Source organism: Carettochelys insculpta, chromosome 6, assembly GCF_033958435.1.
Source record: "Carettochelys insculpta isolate YL-2023 chromosome 6, ASM3395843v1, whole genome shotgun sequence".
NCBI classification, from domain to species: domain Eukaryota; kingdom Metazoa; phylum Chordata; order Testudines; family Carettochelyidae; genus Carettochelys; species Carettochelys insculpta.
The window spans coordinates 19,276,555-19,291,810 of record NC_134142.1 but is presented as its reverse complement, the minus strand read 5'-3'; the positions used below and the strand labels follow the sequence as shown (position 1 = coordinate 19,291,810).

Below are 15,256 nucleotides of genomic sequence, written 5' to 3'. Positions count from 1 at the left end.
ACTCATGTTTCCTCGAGGATAGTCTTTGTCCTGTGATGCTCCATGTTGATACCTTTTCATCATAGCGATCAGATATATTTAGTGTCTCTCTTTTATTTAAAAGCAGAGGTTGACATTGATACTGGAGATAATAAAATCAAAAGTCATTGTGTGATACAGTGAGGTATGTAAACAAGCAACATCTCTTTTATGTGGACTAACCGCAGCATTGTGATTTTGCGCACTTTATGATGCCGTCAGCAATCATTGTGGCAACTAAGCTTTTTGCCTTAATATCTGATTATGTGTTTTTTAATTCAGCTATATGTGATTTTTGCTGTCCAAGGGCCTGATCCTGCCCCACTGTTGTCAGTGTTGCAGGATCAGGTCCCTCTGTCTTTTATGTCAGCAACAGCCAATCTACCTTTCCCAGCAGTGATCAAAAACTGTGGTATTAATTGCCTTAACCAAGCCAACCCAGCTTACTAGGATAACTGCAGGCCTTGCTTGTGTCCAGTTATTATTTTTTCCAAAAATTGTAAAAATGTAACTTCAGTACGCTCATCTTTCGACAGGCTCGTCTCTGAGGCTCACAGTGGGGATTAAGGCTTATCCATTTAACAGGTTTATTGGAATTATAAAAGCAGCATAGTGAAACAGGGAAGACTTTCCATTTACACTGGCCTACCGCCCCAACTGAAATCCAAATTTCCCATGCTAGTCCGCAGTCACGTCCTGATGTTGCAAAGATTTGTGCATGGTCTTAAAATTAGGCTCACAAGTAATCTGTGGAAGAGAATGGAGCATGCAGCTGCTCCCAGTTAAGCACATGTTCACATCTTTCCAGGGCTATGTCTGCACTAGAGAACTTACAGTGGCACAGCTTTGCTGATGCAGCTGCGCTACTGTACGGTCTCCCATGTAGCCGCTCTATGCTGACTGGAAAGAGCTCTCCTGTCAACCTAATGAAACCACCCTCAGAGAGTGGCGGTCTTCTGGAGAGCACCTCTTGCCAACCGTGTTAGCAACACTGGCACTTCTGTACGTGTAAATTGCATTGTTTGGGGCAGGAGAATATTTTCTCAGCACCAGTGACATACACTTTTCCAACAAAAGTGCTAGTGCAAAGCTAGCCTAGGATTGGGCCTAATTTTGCATTGTTTGAGACCTCAGTACAGCTATGAGTAAACCCAATTTTTCTGAAAGCCTCCCCCCAGTGCCTCTACCATGTTCTTGACATTTTACCTTCCAGTTTTAAGAAAACTTACGTAATCCCCTGCTAAGACTTTTTCATTTTCCAAGTTTGGCCTTTATTTGGGCATGGGGGGAGGTCCCATGGGAAGTACTGTACTGAAATTGCATAGTTACTTTTTTTCTTTGTATTCTAATCATAAACTGCCAAAACGAAATGAACCAATAATCTAAAATCTCAGAATGTCAAAATTATATTTATTCTACAGTGTCTGCAGTTTCTTGCTATGTTTGAAGTATTAGTTATTCCTCCCTCGTGATCCTCCTGAGAACTAATATTCCTTTCAGGCAATCATCTATTGATGGTGAAACAGAACCCATGGGAACCTCCACTGAGACCTTTTGTACTTTCTGAATCAGTAGCCTGAAAGCTGTTCTCATTTACCATGACAGGAACCAGTCGTTCTCAGCCATTTGGGTAGCCAAGAATTAGCCAGAACATGGTGTGTTCTGGAAGGAGGCCGTCTGGGACCTTGTTGGGGTTGTTTCTCCCCTGTTCAGTACTGAGACAAAGCCAGAGATGGTTCTGTCCGGCACTGTGCAGAGGAGGCCATAATGAAAACTGTACTTCTCTGCTGTCACCAGTGATGGAGCTCCCATATGTCAGAAGCGTAACGCCAAGGTCATTAATGATGTTTGGAGAGAGAGATGACCATACATCAGTTATAACATCCCTACTCAGACATGACCTGAGGCACGTCCAGGGTTTTTGGACTGGCCTTAGAATACAGTGGAAAGCCACACATAAGAATTTACGTTAAGGGTCTGATCCAAAATTAATTGAAAATCCATGGATCTTTCCAATGACTTCAGTGGGCCTTGGCTCAAGCCCTATAAGAGCTGTGAAGAGCCTGAAAGAAATCAGTAAAGGAAAGGCAATTCACAACCCAGGGTGTCTCAAAATTCTAGTGGATAGGATCCCACCTGCATAGCTGTCTCTCAGTGCCCTCTAGTGGTCAGATATTGAAAAAACATGCTACGGTGAACCTCCTAACCCGGAAGTCCTTTTATTTCCTTCTTTATCCGGTGTCTTACTGTTATTTGCCCATGTAAATTAAATAGGAGGTAAGAAAAGCCATTTTACCTCTGTTATCTTCTATAGACTATAGCTGTAGCTTTTTCCTCACCAGTCTGTCTGTAAATCCAAGGCAGGCTTCCCAGCTTTCAACACAAGCAGCAACACTGTTACCTCACCAGGCAATATACGTTCCCTGTCAAAGAAAGCAGGAATAAACCCAGAAAAAGTAGAAGATGAGATGTGCTGTTAATTCATCATCACCCTCCAGAGAGAAAGTGGCTGGATTTCCATCCTCCTGTCCTCCATGCCAAAATGCTGCCTTTTATTTTGAAAGACGAAGCAGAATTTGTGTGAAACCAGAGGGACGGATTTTTATCTGGGACATAGTCATTTTTTAAGAAGCCTTTTGCTGGATCTTGAAATGACTGCCTCTCATGAACACCCAGTTCCCCTCTATCCATCCATTGACTTCCCGTTGGAAGATGAGCTCTGAACCAGTTTTCAGCATGCTGTGCATCTGCAACAGCTATAGAATAAAGATGGGCTTTGAGGTGCTCAAAACTCACCTTGTTTCACAGAGCCCTAGATTGTTTCATAGAGACTATTAGGATCATCTAAGCTGACTTTGTGCATATCACCAGGCCTCCAAACTGATTCCTATGTTAGCCCCTATTTGCTTTTAACAGCTGTTTGTAAAGGCCAGATGATGCTACTTTTGTTTCTCCCTTGCCCCCCAAAATACAATTTTGGTTTTCAAAGAGTAAAAGACAACTGCCTCTGCTTGGCCCTTGTTTCTGTTTGAATGAGGCAATGTGATCACAAAAGGGAGGAGGGCAAAAGAAAATAAATCAAGGAAGAAGTAGAGTTCAAATTTATCAAGGGTTACAAAGAAAAGTTAAAAATAAAATCTGACACACTCTATATTATCTCTTACATGCACACCTTGACAGAGCTCTTTTTTTCCCTGTAAGTGAATAATTATGGGGACCTGTATTTCCTCTGTCTTAAAAAAATAGGATAACTTTTGTATTGGGTCATTTTGTTTTCTAATTATAGGGGGCTAACAACCAATTTTGTCTTCAACAACAGATTTGATGGTTTATATGGTCTTAAATTGTCTCATCTCCCACTAGAATCTAATTATTCGCTCTTGTATGTACATCTTTAGCCCTGGTGTGCATATACATAATATATTCATGAGAGCCAAAGGAGGTTTGTTTGGTCGATGAGCTAGACAACACCTCAGAATTTATACATTTAGGCTCCAATCTTGCAAACTCTTCCTGACTCACACAAATAACCTCATCTTTTCAATGGCGTTAGTCACCTTAATAAGGCTGTATGTAGGGTGAGAAATTCCTCGACATTGGAACTTTGTTATTTTCTTCTAAAATTTGGCACACTGGGAAGATTCAGTTAAGTCAGTGCTAAATGTCTTTCATTGTCCCTGTGCTAAAACTAAAAGGCCCACTCTGCTCCATTCACAGTCCCATCTGTGCAAGTAACTCTGTGCTAGAGGAATCCTATGCCTACATGCAGTTCAATGTGAAGGTAGTGGGAGGTCTATCTATTCAGCGTTACTTGTGGGATTGGTGCCAAATTCAATGGCAAAACTGCCAGCTCCTGCAGAAGAAGCAAGTCTGTAACCTTGATTGGTTTAACTAGCATACAGCTGAAAACTTAGTATGTTTCAACATTCAGCATGGAGAACATGACATTTATTGTTTAAAGTACTATGCTGAATTGTCAGCAGTGATCAGTGACAAAGAATATGATTAAACTCTTCAAAGTTCAAATCTCAGTACATGAATGAAACAGCATTTTTGTAGAATACATATGTTAATAGTTTTACTATTTTTGTTTGTTCTCTCTCTCTCTCTCTTCTCTCTCTCTCTCTCTCTCTCTCTCTCTCGTGTTTTGCAGTAGCTGGCTTTTTGAGGGAATTGAAACTAATTTGCCCAACTTACACTGTGGTACACAATACACACAAACACCTGACCAAAGCTATTATTTGTAATTGTTTTACATTTTCTCTCACAGGTTCCTCAGCAAAACAGAAGAATAAATAATGAAGAGTCAGTGAAACACTTACAAATCCATGTAATGCTGCCATTGTCTACGAGGCATGTTCCACAGTGTTGAAATTCCATTCTTGATAACGTTTGTAGTAATATTGTTGGAATGTAAAGTTTCTTCTAAAATGATTTTTCACTAGTCCTTCCTTGGGGATTCAGTGTATCCAGCAAATGACCACCAGATGCAAGAGACTTAAGCACCTTCAGAATGTGCCTTATGTGAATGCCGCAAGGATCTGGTGCTGAAAACCTCCATGACCAGAACTTCTGTTGAAGCTGATGGATTCCATGTGTCAAGAGTTGATAGGAATAGGCCTTCATTTGGTGTTAAATCCTTCAAACTTTTCCTAGGCCAAATTCCCACTGATGACAGTGAGGCTCTGGCCAGAGTGATGCCTCCAACATTTTACCCCTTGAGTAATTTTAAAAACATCAGTTCCTCCAAAACTGCATTATGGGCAAAACTAGGCATTGTCACCAGCATCTGATTGGAAATCTGTTACTTCCCATTCTATTGCCCTACCAGCAATTGGAACAGATGTTGGACCAAATATAAGATCTAATTCAGATGAACACACTTTCCTTTGCTAGCATTGTAGATAGGCAATGTCTGTTAAAGGAAAATGTCTTGTAGTGTTTGGCTGTATAAACACTAAGGACTTATCTATATCAAGAGTTGGTTCGCGTCAAGTTGGAGTTCAAAAGTGCAGTGCTCTGACCTGCTGTGCACTAACTTGTCTTGTGGATCCTGGTATTGCACACTAGAAACAACCAGTCCTGTAGCACCTTAGAGACTAACAAATGTATGAGGGCATGAGCTTTTGTGGGTGAGACCCACTTCTTCAGATGGCTGGAGTGGAAAAGTAGAATCCAGGGTTTATACAGTGGTTGGGGGTGAACAGAAGAGGGTGGGAGAAAGGTTACCTGTCACTAGTAGGGCAGTTTTATGGTACACTTAGGTCTACTCCAGTTTCAAATGGGAATAGATCAGAGCACACTAAGGAACTCCTAGTGGGCATCCAGAGATTTTACAGTGCCACTTAGTGCGTGTGACAGGCTGAGGCACTTCCTGCATGCTGACTCTTCATGTAGACAAGTCCTAAGGCCTGGGTCCTCCAATGACTTAAATACATATCAACTTTAAGCATTTGATTAGTCCTATGGCATTCAGTGGAACTTCTTACGTACATAAAGTTAGACACATGCATAAGTCTTTGCAGGACAGGGTCTAAGACTATCTAGTTTGTTAAAGAAGCAGGAAGGGATTTTTCTAGGGTGATCCACTCAAAATATTTTTAACTAATCCTATTTGGCAAATCTCTGGTTCTGAATATTTTATTGCCTGCCGCATGCACCCAAAGTCATTTGGACTCTAACTACAGAATGTTTTGAGTCTGCTTCAGTTTAAATGATAGTTATGCAATTTGTGCTTTAAAACCGGGAACCTGCAGTATTTTGTGTTAAGAAATCAAAGCTTTATTTCCGAATTCTGTTTTATAATAACCTTGTACCATATAATTTTGTACATAGCTGTCAGTTTGAAATTCTCTGTTTGTTCAATCTGTATTGCAATATTAGATTGCAATGGGTACTGTGTGGAAAATCATTACTTTCAGGACTCATGCCTATATCCAGTAATTTGCTGAGCATATATAATAGTGTTCAGCCTAAATTATTTTGTATTGCTCATTAAGACTTGATCAAGTGTAATTCATTAGCATCTGTACTGGACAAAGTTCAGAATTAAAGCAGTGGCTATCTTTACCTCCAAACTTTATTCTGAGTTTAGTGAAAATTGGTTAACTCCAGCAATTACGGGTTTAGAATGCACCACTACTATTATCAGATTTGGCTGAGGAAAGCCTTTGTAACAGTATAGCACAACAATATTTGACATCACGTTCACCACTGACATAAGCATGTAGAGCAGCAGTTCTCAAACTGTGGGCTGCAACTCCATTTTAATGGTGTCACTAAGACTGGCTTAGATTTGCTGGGGCGTGGGGCCGAAGTACAGACCACCCTGCCTGGGGCTGAAGTCCCCTTCCTCTCCCACCTGGAGCGTTGGGTCTCAGGCTTTGCCCACCCCACACCTTGGGCAGTGGCTCTTGTGCAGGCTTACACTTCGGTCCCCCCTCCTCCTGCAGTTGTGTAGTAATTTTTGTTGCCAGAAGGGGAGTGTGGTGCATTAAAGTTTAAGAACCCCGATTTGCAATCACTAACTTCAGTGGAGCTGCACTAATCTGCAGTGAACATGACCCTTAGTAATAAAGAAACACTCATATACACACAAGAGCTGAGAGGTCACTCACCATTGTAGTGGTCACAGCTGGAGGGCTAACTCCATCCTATCCCCTTTATGGCACCCCCTCAAGCATCAGACCTTGAATATTTACCTGTCCCAGTATGGAAATCCACAATTCTCCCACTCAAACTGAGACCCAGACTTCGGCACACTGGGACTCAAGCGTGCTCACCCTGCTGGTCTGACTGGGTTCAGCATTTCAGGTTCTTCCCTGGCCAGTGGTGGATAGTGACAAAACTGCTTAATTAAAACCAGAGTATTGTTCGTTTTACTCAGAGTAACAAAGCATATAGAGAAAAGACACCTTAGGACAACAAGCAGTCCACATTTGTTTTTATTACCCAAAGGCTTATCATCCCCTCATGGTCACCTAGTCAGGCCTAATTTCTTCAAGCAATCCAACAGAGGTCTGCGTGTTAGTCTGGTTCCCCTAAACAGTGACCCATCTTTCTGCAGAAAATGCCCCTTTCTACATGGTCAGAGTTGCTTTGCTCTTGCATCCGTGGGCTTTGTTCCTTCTGGACAAAACGAGTTTTGCAGGTTGATGTGGGAGGAGGTAAAATATTGATGGTAATGGTGTGGACATTGCCGGCTGAACACCAAAGTGTTTACTGAGTAGTGGCTTCTCCTAAGCCATTCTGCTTCTCTTCCCGCTTCTATTAAAATACATCAGTATAGTCACCCAGTAATATATTGATTAATAACAGTAGTCATCCCAAAAGCCAGGTCATAAATGAGGACAGAGCAGTGCCAATTTTGTCATATGAGTTCCTTAGCAAGAATGCATGTGACTTAGGGTGGGAAGAGAAAGGCTGTCTGAGTGAGATGTGCAATTTTGGACCATATTTTACCTGTGATCCTTGCCAGAAGCTCCCATTGATTTTGTCAAAAAAGAGCTAAATATTTCTAATGATTTCTTAGCAGTCACCTCAAAGCCATGTTCAGTGCTAGGGTAAGCAAGGCACTTCTTATTTGTTTCAATTGCATTGCATCCACTTATGCTGGGAGTGAATTTGGCCCTCATAAAGAAATTAATTTCTCCTTCAAGAAGTTTAGTAAAATTACAGCAAATAGGCAAATTCCAGTGCATTCAGCAAGCAAGCCTGTGAAAGCCACAAGCTTCTAGGTATCCTGTTGACCCTCTATGGCCAGTTAGCATTAAGCAGCTTCTGCATCATGAATAAATTCAAATACCTTCCTTTTTTTCAAGGTCTTCACATTAAAGGTAAGGTTTTTTCCTTCATTTTGACATTTAAGAAATGTTTTAGAATTTAAAAAGATTGAAAAGATTAATTTCCTGAAATTACTTTCCTGTTTGTTGGGGCACTTCCACTCTATTTTGTCTGGTTACAGTTGTCACAATGATTGTAATTATGAAGTTAAAATATTACATTGCAGCCCAAATAAATATTCCTGCTGGTATCACTTAGCACAGTCTTATCCCAGAGAATCTCAGTCCTTCCTGCAGTAAAAAGAAATAGAAAATAAATCAAATTGTGAATCAAATAGTACATGTCACTTCTCAGTTGCATTCCTTTTCCATTCTCCCATGCTGGTGCCATGCTTAGAACCTTCAGCCTGCAAGGACTGTGTACATGCTTAACTTTATACACTTGAATAGAACCTATAGAAGTAAATCCAACTACTCAGGTCAAGTTAAGCATGTTAAGTAAGCGTCTTTGCAGGATGAGCACCTTACACTGAGAGCTCTTTGGACTTGGCTATAAAGCACCTTAGCATGGCCTACACTCAGTACTAATTTTCACAGTTATTTTTTCTCTCATTCTGGCTTTGTCTACGAATTTACAATAGTTTTTGACCTATAGGTGGTGCTAACAATGTGCATATTCAATTCAAAATCCATGAGATCAAAATGTAGAATGGGGTTAGTATGCCTTTATGCACAAAAGTTATGCAAATACCTGTCTGCCACGGGCTCTTTGTTATTTGATTCATTTGTTATGTATTGTTTGGGAGAACAGCTTAGAGAAGCACCAAACCTTTAAGAAAATTTACAGATAATATGTAAAAATTAACCAATTTTGTTCCACTCTAACTGTAAAGCCTAGTTTTACAGCTTAATGTCTCTGGTTTTCTGTATGCAAAGGGTTGGTTTTCTGTACACAGTTCTCTGTGTGGAGTGCAATATAGAGCTTATCTATAATAAATCAGCACTATAAGAAAGCCTGCCTTTATTTGGTAATAATTCATCAAAAACTGATTCAGTCCTGGAGCATCCTATGTTCCACCAGCTCTCAGTCACATTTTGTGTAACTGCTTGAAAAATGGTTTGGTCCTGTCTAGAGCTTTGCCTACAGCGGGGAAAACTGGGTCCTGTAATTTCCCACAAGAGGCTGTAAAAATGGATGTCTTATTGGTAGCAACAATGCAAGTCTACTATTGCTGAAAATTAGGATATGAATTTCCCAGGGATAGACAACGTCAGCATCATCATCAACAGCCATGGGCTCAGTGTCCATCGGTGTCCGATGCCTCCCTCACTATTTCCTTCCATCTTTCCCTGTCCAGTGTGGAGTGACTTTGTTTCTGTAGACTAGCGCTGCACAATCTACTATATCATCAACTCATTCTGTGTCGGATCTGCCTCTCCCATCAGAACCGTCCATTATGCCAAATACCAGGGACTTGATTTTTCATTCGTCATTCATTCTGCAGATACACCCAAATAGCTGTAACTTCCATTGTATGACTGAGCATCCTGCTAAACCCAGGGTTGTGAGCTCAATCCTCAAGGAGGCCACTTAGGGATTAGGGCAAATAGGCCCTAATCCTACAACCATGTCTATGAGGCACTAAGAATTGCTGTTTTCCCTGAGACCTCTTCGACCTCAGCAAGTTCTAACTAGCTCTGACTGATGATACAGGTCCTGTACCAGGTTCTTCCTTCCTTGTAATTGCCTTATCATTATCGGCTCATTCTAATCATTTTCCCATTCATTCCAATAACATATGGGGGAGGGGAAGAATTCACGGGGACTTCATTTTACCAGGCCTTCAGAACTTGAACCTGAATCTGCAAACATTTATCCATGTGAGAAATCCCATTTACTTAAATAGGACTACTTGTTGGTATAAAGCTAGGCATGTGTATGAGTTTTCAGGATTGGGTCCCCTGTTTAAAGCTGCAATAGTGTTGTTCATTTCTCCAACCTTAGCCACTGTGTTGCTAAGTAACAAGCAACTTCATTGAGTGGAGGAAACAGTAATAATTTTTTCCAGCCTCTTGACATTTCTAGTTTTTCAGGCACATTGATATAAGTATGTCTTCGAAAGACTGAGGAATGTAGTGTCACATAGAGTGAAAGGTTAAAAACAGGTTGAGAGAGGCAAAGAAAAAAGTATGAATAAATGGCTAATTTCCAAACTTGTCTGCAATTTACTCGTGCTATAGGGAGTTTTCTAGGGCAATGACCCAGCCCAGCCACAGAACCCTGGGCTATCCTCTGGTGCAGACTACTTGCTCATATTAGCTATAGCTTCTCTAGGAGGCCTCTTATTTTTTAAGTCTAAGTAATTTCAGTGGCAATGCTTAGTATCCTGGGGATGCTTTCTCTCTGAATTTGTAATTTTCCATCACAGGTGTATAAGAAGGAGGAAGCAGCTGTGCGGGCTTCCTCTCAGTGCTTGAAGTAGGTGAAAAATCACAATGAATGGATGATTGGTAGGGAAAGAGTGCAAGGGAAGCAGAAAGAGTGTTTCTCATTAGCTAGTACCTGCTTCTCTTTGTTTTAAAGTTACAATGCAAAGATGGAATTACAGTGGAGACAGCTCATGGGTTTGTGATCTGAGCTTTGCTCTCATTGATGCTGGATCCTGATGTAGACATGTTAAAATCACATTTAAAATAAGTTTGTTTGTGCAAAGGAGATTTAAACATCAACAGTTAAATATTTCAAGTGAGGCCTGCTACTTTTGTATCCCCATAGAATTTTGTATTGGTTAGTACTGTAGACTTTATTAATCCATAGGTTTTACTATCCTGTAGAATAGGAACATGACATTGAAGAAGCCGTGGAGGAACTTCTAGCTCACAAGCAATGTCCAAAGAGTCTCAAGGTGGCACAAAAGAGAGTGGGTCAATAAGTGTATTCAAGTTGATATGGACTTAGAAGAGGAGTCCTTAAGTGCAGATCAGTACACTGCTACAACTGTCTGCCCTTCTGAAACACTAGCCCTTCCATGGCAGCCACTGAGAACTTCAGAGAACTCTTTATCTTCCCAGCTACCAGCCTGTTCAGCTTTGCCAAGGCAGTGTACATCTCTTCTTCCTGCTCTGCCACCTCCTCCTCTTCCCCTGCCACCTCCTCTGTGGCCTTTTGTTGGGATGGAACCCATGCCACCCCTTCACCCCCCAGCATGCAGTAATGCTACATGTGATGGGGCTTCCTGTGGCTATGAAAGCCAGCCTGGTCCTAAGAGAGCAAAGACACCAACATTACAAATGAAGCCATTTGACTGGCAGAAGCTTCCCTTTGATGTGGTGAAAGGTAGGTGCCTATTACACTGCATTAATTGGTTTTACAGCTTTTTAAGAACATAAGAACATAAGAATATAAGAATGGCCATACTGGGTCAGACCAAAGGTCCATCCAGCCCAGCATCCCATCTGCCGACGGTGGCCAATACCAGGTGCCCCAGAGAAGGAGAACAGAAGACAATGATCAAGTGATTTATCTCCTGCCATCCATCTCCTGCCCTTGTTCTGCAGGCTAGGGCACCATACTTTATCCCTGGCTAATAGCCATTTATGGACCTAACCTGAAAAAATTTATCGAGCTCTTTTTTAAGCCTTAATAGAGTCCTGGCCTTCACCACCTCCTCCGGCAAGGAGTTCCACAGGTTGACTGTGCGCTGTGTGAAGAAAAATTTCCTTTTATTAGCTTTGAACCTACTACCCATCAATTTCATTTGGTGTCCCCTAGTTCTTGTATTATGGGAAAAGGTAAATAATTTTTCTATATTCACTTTCTCCATACCATTCATGATTTTATATACCTCTATCATATCGCCTCTCAATCACCTCTTTTCCAGACTGAAAAGTCCCAGTCTCTCTAGCCTCTCCCCATATGGGACCCGTTCCAAACCCCTAATCATCTTAGTCGCCCTTTTCTGAACCTTTTCTAATGCCAATATATCTTTTTTGAGGAGAGGAGACCACATCTGCACGCAGTACTCAAGATGTGGGTGTACCATAGTTTTATATAGGGGAAGTATGATATCTTTTGTCTTATTATCTATCCCTTTTTTAATAATTCCTAACATCCTATTTGCTTTACTAACTGTCGCTGCACACTGCGTGGATGTCTTCAGAGAACTATCCACTATAACTCCAAGATCCCTTTCCTGATCTGTCGTAGCTAAATTTGACCCCATCATGTTGTACGTGTAATTTGGGTTATTTTTTCCAATGTGCATTACCTTACACTTACCCACATTAAATTTCATTTGCCATTTTGCTGCCCAATCACTCAGTTTGCTGAGATCTTTTTGTAGTTCTTCACAATCCTTTTTGGTTTTGACTGTCCTGAACAACTTGGTGTCATCTGCAAACTTTGCCACCTCACTGCTTACCTCATTTTCTAGATCATTGATGAACAAGTTGAACAGGATCGGTCCCAGGACTGACCCCTGGGGAACGCCACTAGTTACCCCCCTCCATTGTGAAAATTTACCATTTATTCCAACCCTTTGTTTTCTGTCTTTTAACGAATTCCCAATCCATGAAAGGATCTTTCCTCCTATCCCATGACCGCCTAATTTACATAAAAGCCTTTGGTGTGGGACCATGTCAAAGGCTTTCTGGAAATCTAGGTATATTATGTCCACTGGGTACCCCTTGTCCGCATGTTTATTAACCCCTTCAAAGAATTCTAATAGATTAGTTAGACATTCCCTCTGCAGAAACCATGCTGAGTTTTGCCCAACAATTTGTGCTCTTCTACGTGCCTTGCAATTTTATTCTTTACTATTGTTTCTACTAATTTGCCTGGTACTGATGTTAGACTTATATGTTAGACAGGAAAAATGTCACCACTGAAGGTAAGGCTCAGGTCACTGCAAGCTACTCCCTCTGAGTGGCTCCTCACACTTGCTCTGAGTCCCCCAAAGCAAGCATCCCACTGAGGAGAGGCTTGAGAACCTGGGCTTTTAGTAGGTAGAACAAGACTGAGAATCATAAGCATTCTATTTCTATCTCCACCAAGCAGGATCTTTGACATGTCATTCAACTTCTCTCTCTGCCTCAGTTTCTCATCCATAAAATGGGGTTAATATAGAGGGCCGTAGAGATGTTACTAAGGAAGTGCATAATAAGTGGGGTTCTGGATCCAGTTCTGTTCAATATCTTCATTAATGGATTTAGATAATGGCAAAGAGACTACTGTTAGAAAGTTTTCAGATGACAACAATCTAGGAGGGGTTCCAAGTACTTTGGAGAATAAGATTGTAATTCAAAATTACCTGGATAAACTGTAGAAATGGTCTGAAGTAAATAGGATGCAATTCAAGAAGGACAAATATAAAGTACTCCACTTAGAAAGAAATAATCAATGTCACACTTAAAAAATCAGAAATTACTAACCAGGAAGTACAGTGGAAAGGGACCTAGGGGTCATAGTGGACCACAAGCTAAATATGAGTAAACAGTGTAATAAGGTTGCCCCCCCTCCAAAAAAAAAAAACAGTAAGCAAGGAGTGATGTAAGCAAGACATAAGAAGTAATTTTTCCACTCTCCTCTGTGCTGACTAGGTCTCAGCTGGAGTACTGAGTCCAGTTCTGGGTGCCACATTTCAGGAAAGATGTAGGCAGATTGGAAGCAGTCCAGAGAAGAGCAACAAAAATGATTAAAAGTCTAGAAAACATGTCCTATAAGGGAAGATTGGAAGAACCGGGTTTATTTAGTCTAGAAAAGAGAAGACTGAAAGGGAGCATGATAACAACTTTGAAGTACCTAAAGGGGTATTACCAGGAGAAAGAAGAAAAGTTATTCTCCTTAACCCCAGAAGATAGGACAAGAAGTAATTGGCTTAAAGTGCAGTGGGAGAGAGGAGGTAGGTTGGACATTAGGAAAAACTTCCTAATTGTCAGGGTGCTTAAGCACTGGAATAAATTGCCTAGGGAGGCAAAAAACAAACAGCTGTCAGGGGTGGTCTAGATGGTGCTTGATTCTACCATGAGTGCAGAATACTGAACTTGATGATCTCTCAAGGTTCCTTCCAGTTTTATGATTCCATGGTCCAGTGCTGAGACAAAGATTAAACAACAGCACATTGGAAAATTCAGTGTGAATATGATTTAAAACACTGACTTTAGCACAGTAGTCCTTTTACATTGCCTGTGAGATAATGCATTTGAACAATACACTAGCACAGTGGTTTTCAATCTTTTCACTTGCAGACCCCTTTGGAAATCTTCAGCATAGTCTGCACACCACAAGTTGAAAACCATTATTCAATGGTAGTGACAACCTTATGTGAACCTCTGAAATGTAATTTGTGGACTCCCAGGGATTTACTGACTACAGATGAAAAACACTGTGTTAGCACATGTGGACTTCTCTAAAGAGGCCGCATTTCCAAAGGGACTTTAGTGGTAAGGAGGGAACCTTTAAGTTCAAAAGTAGCTGCCTAACTTGGATGTATATTAATATTTATTTATATTGTGGTAAATCCTCTGTCCTCCCAGTCACTGACCAGGACCCCATTCTGCTAGGCACTGTAAAAATGTGCAACAGAAAGATTGTGATTGTGGTCTCTGCTCCAAAGTGCTTACAGTTTATGCTTTTGCACTCACAAAATGGTCCTTGGATGCTTAACTGTCCACTTGTCTGTATAAATACTCACTGATGTGCAGCATTGTCAGTCTCTTGTCAAAAGTGGGCCCTCTATGAATACAGAAATGAAATGCAATTATTAGTGTTAACTGAGTTATCCCTTGTTAGATAGAGAGCCTGACATCCTGCAAAGAAAAAGCAAAACTAGCAAATGCAGACCAATTTTATCTCCTCCTTCTTGGAGTTACTAGGTAAGGAAAATCTTCACTGATTTCAACCTCACCCTGTATACGCATGCGTGTGAGATAGAGATGCCTATCAACATGGGTCATTGATGGGGACCAAGCCTACAACACTAGAAGCACGTGCCTCTACTGCTTAACATTAAGGAGTGACTCCTCTAGCTGCAAAACTTCATCTGTGTACCAGACACTATCAAGGGTCACATTGGACTATGTAGGCGCTGTGCAGTGCTGACCAGAGGATCAGCCTTCTGGAATTAACTGCGCAGCCTGGCAGATGTACAGTCATCTTTGTACTGTTTATGAGAACACTGGGACATACTGCAAATCTTAGAGGCGTTCTATAAAAAAAATGAAACCTGAAGGTTTGACTATTCTGCATTCACAGATTGTTTTTAACATTCTGACAAATGCTATAGAAATATATTTTATATCTAACAGATATTTTAGAGCATAAGCTTTCGTGGGCAACTCACTTCATCAGATGCGGGTTTTTGCCCACAAAAGATTATGCTCCAAAATATCTGGTATTCTGTAAGGTACCACAGGACTTCTTGTTGTTTTTGAAGATACAGACTAACTGGGCTACCTCT

The 15,256-nt window shown here is 41.0% G+C and overlaps 1 protein-coding gene across 2 annotated transcripts in view; it reads left to right on the top strand.

Moving 5' to 3' along the window:
• Positions 1-8,787, top strand: part of LOC142014211 (inverted formin-2-like) — a 76,094-nt gene extending 67,307 nt beyond the window's left edge. The window contains exons 22-23 of one of the 2 annotated variants that reach the window (XM_074996401.1): positions 107-163; positions 4,289-8,787. In XM_074996401.1, the coding sequence (XP_074852502.1) occupies positions 107-162 (56 nt within the window). In that variant the 3' untranslated portion in view covers position 163; positions 4,289-8,787. The remainder of the gene's footprint in view (positions 1-106; positions 164-4,288) is intronic. The other variant, XM_074996402.1, reaches the window with a different exon arrangement.
• The last annotated feature ends 6,469 nt before the right edge of the window (positions 8,788-15,256 follow it).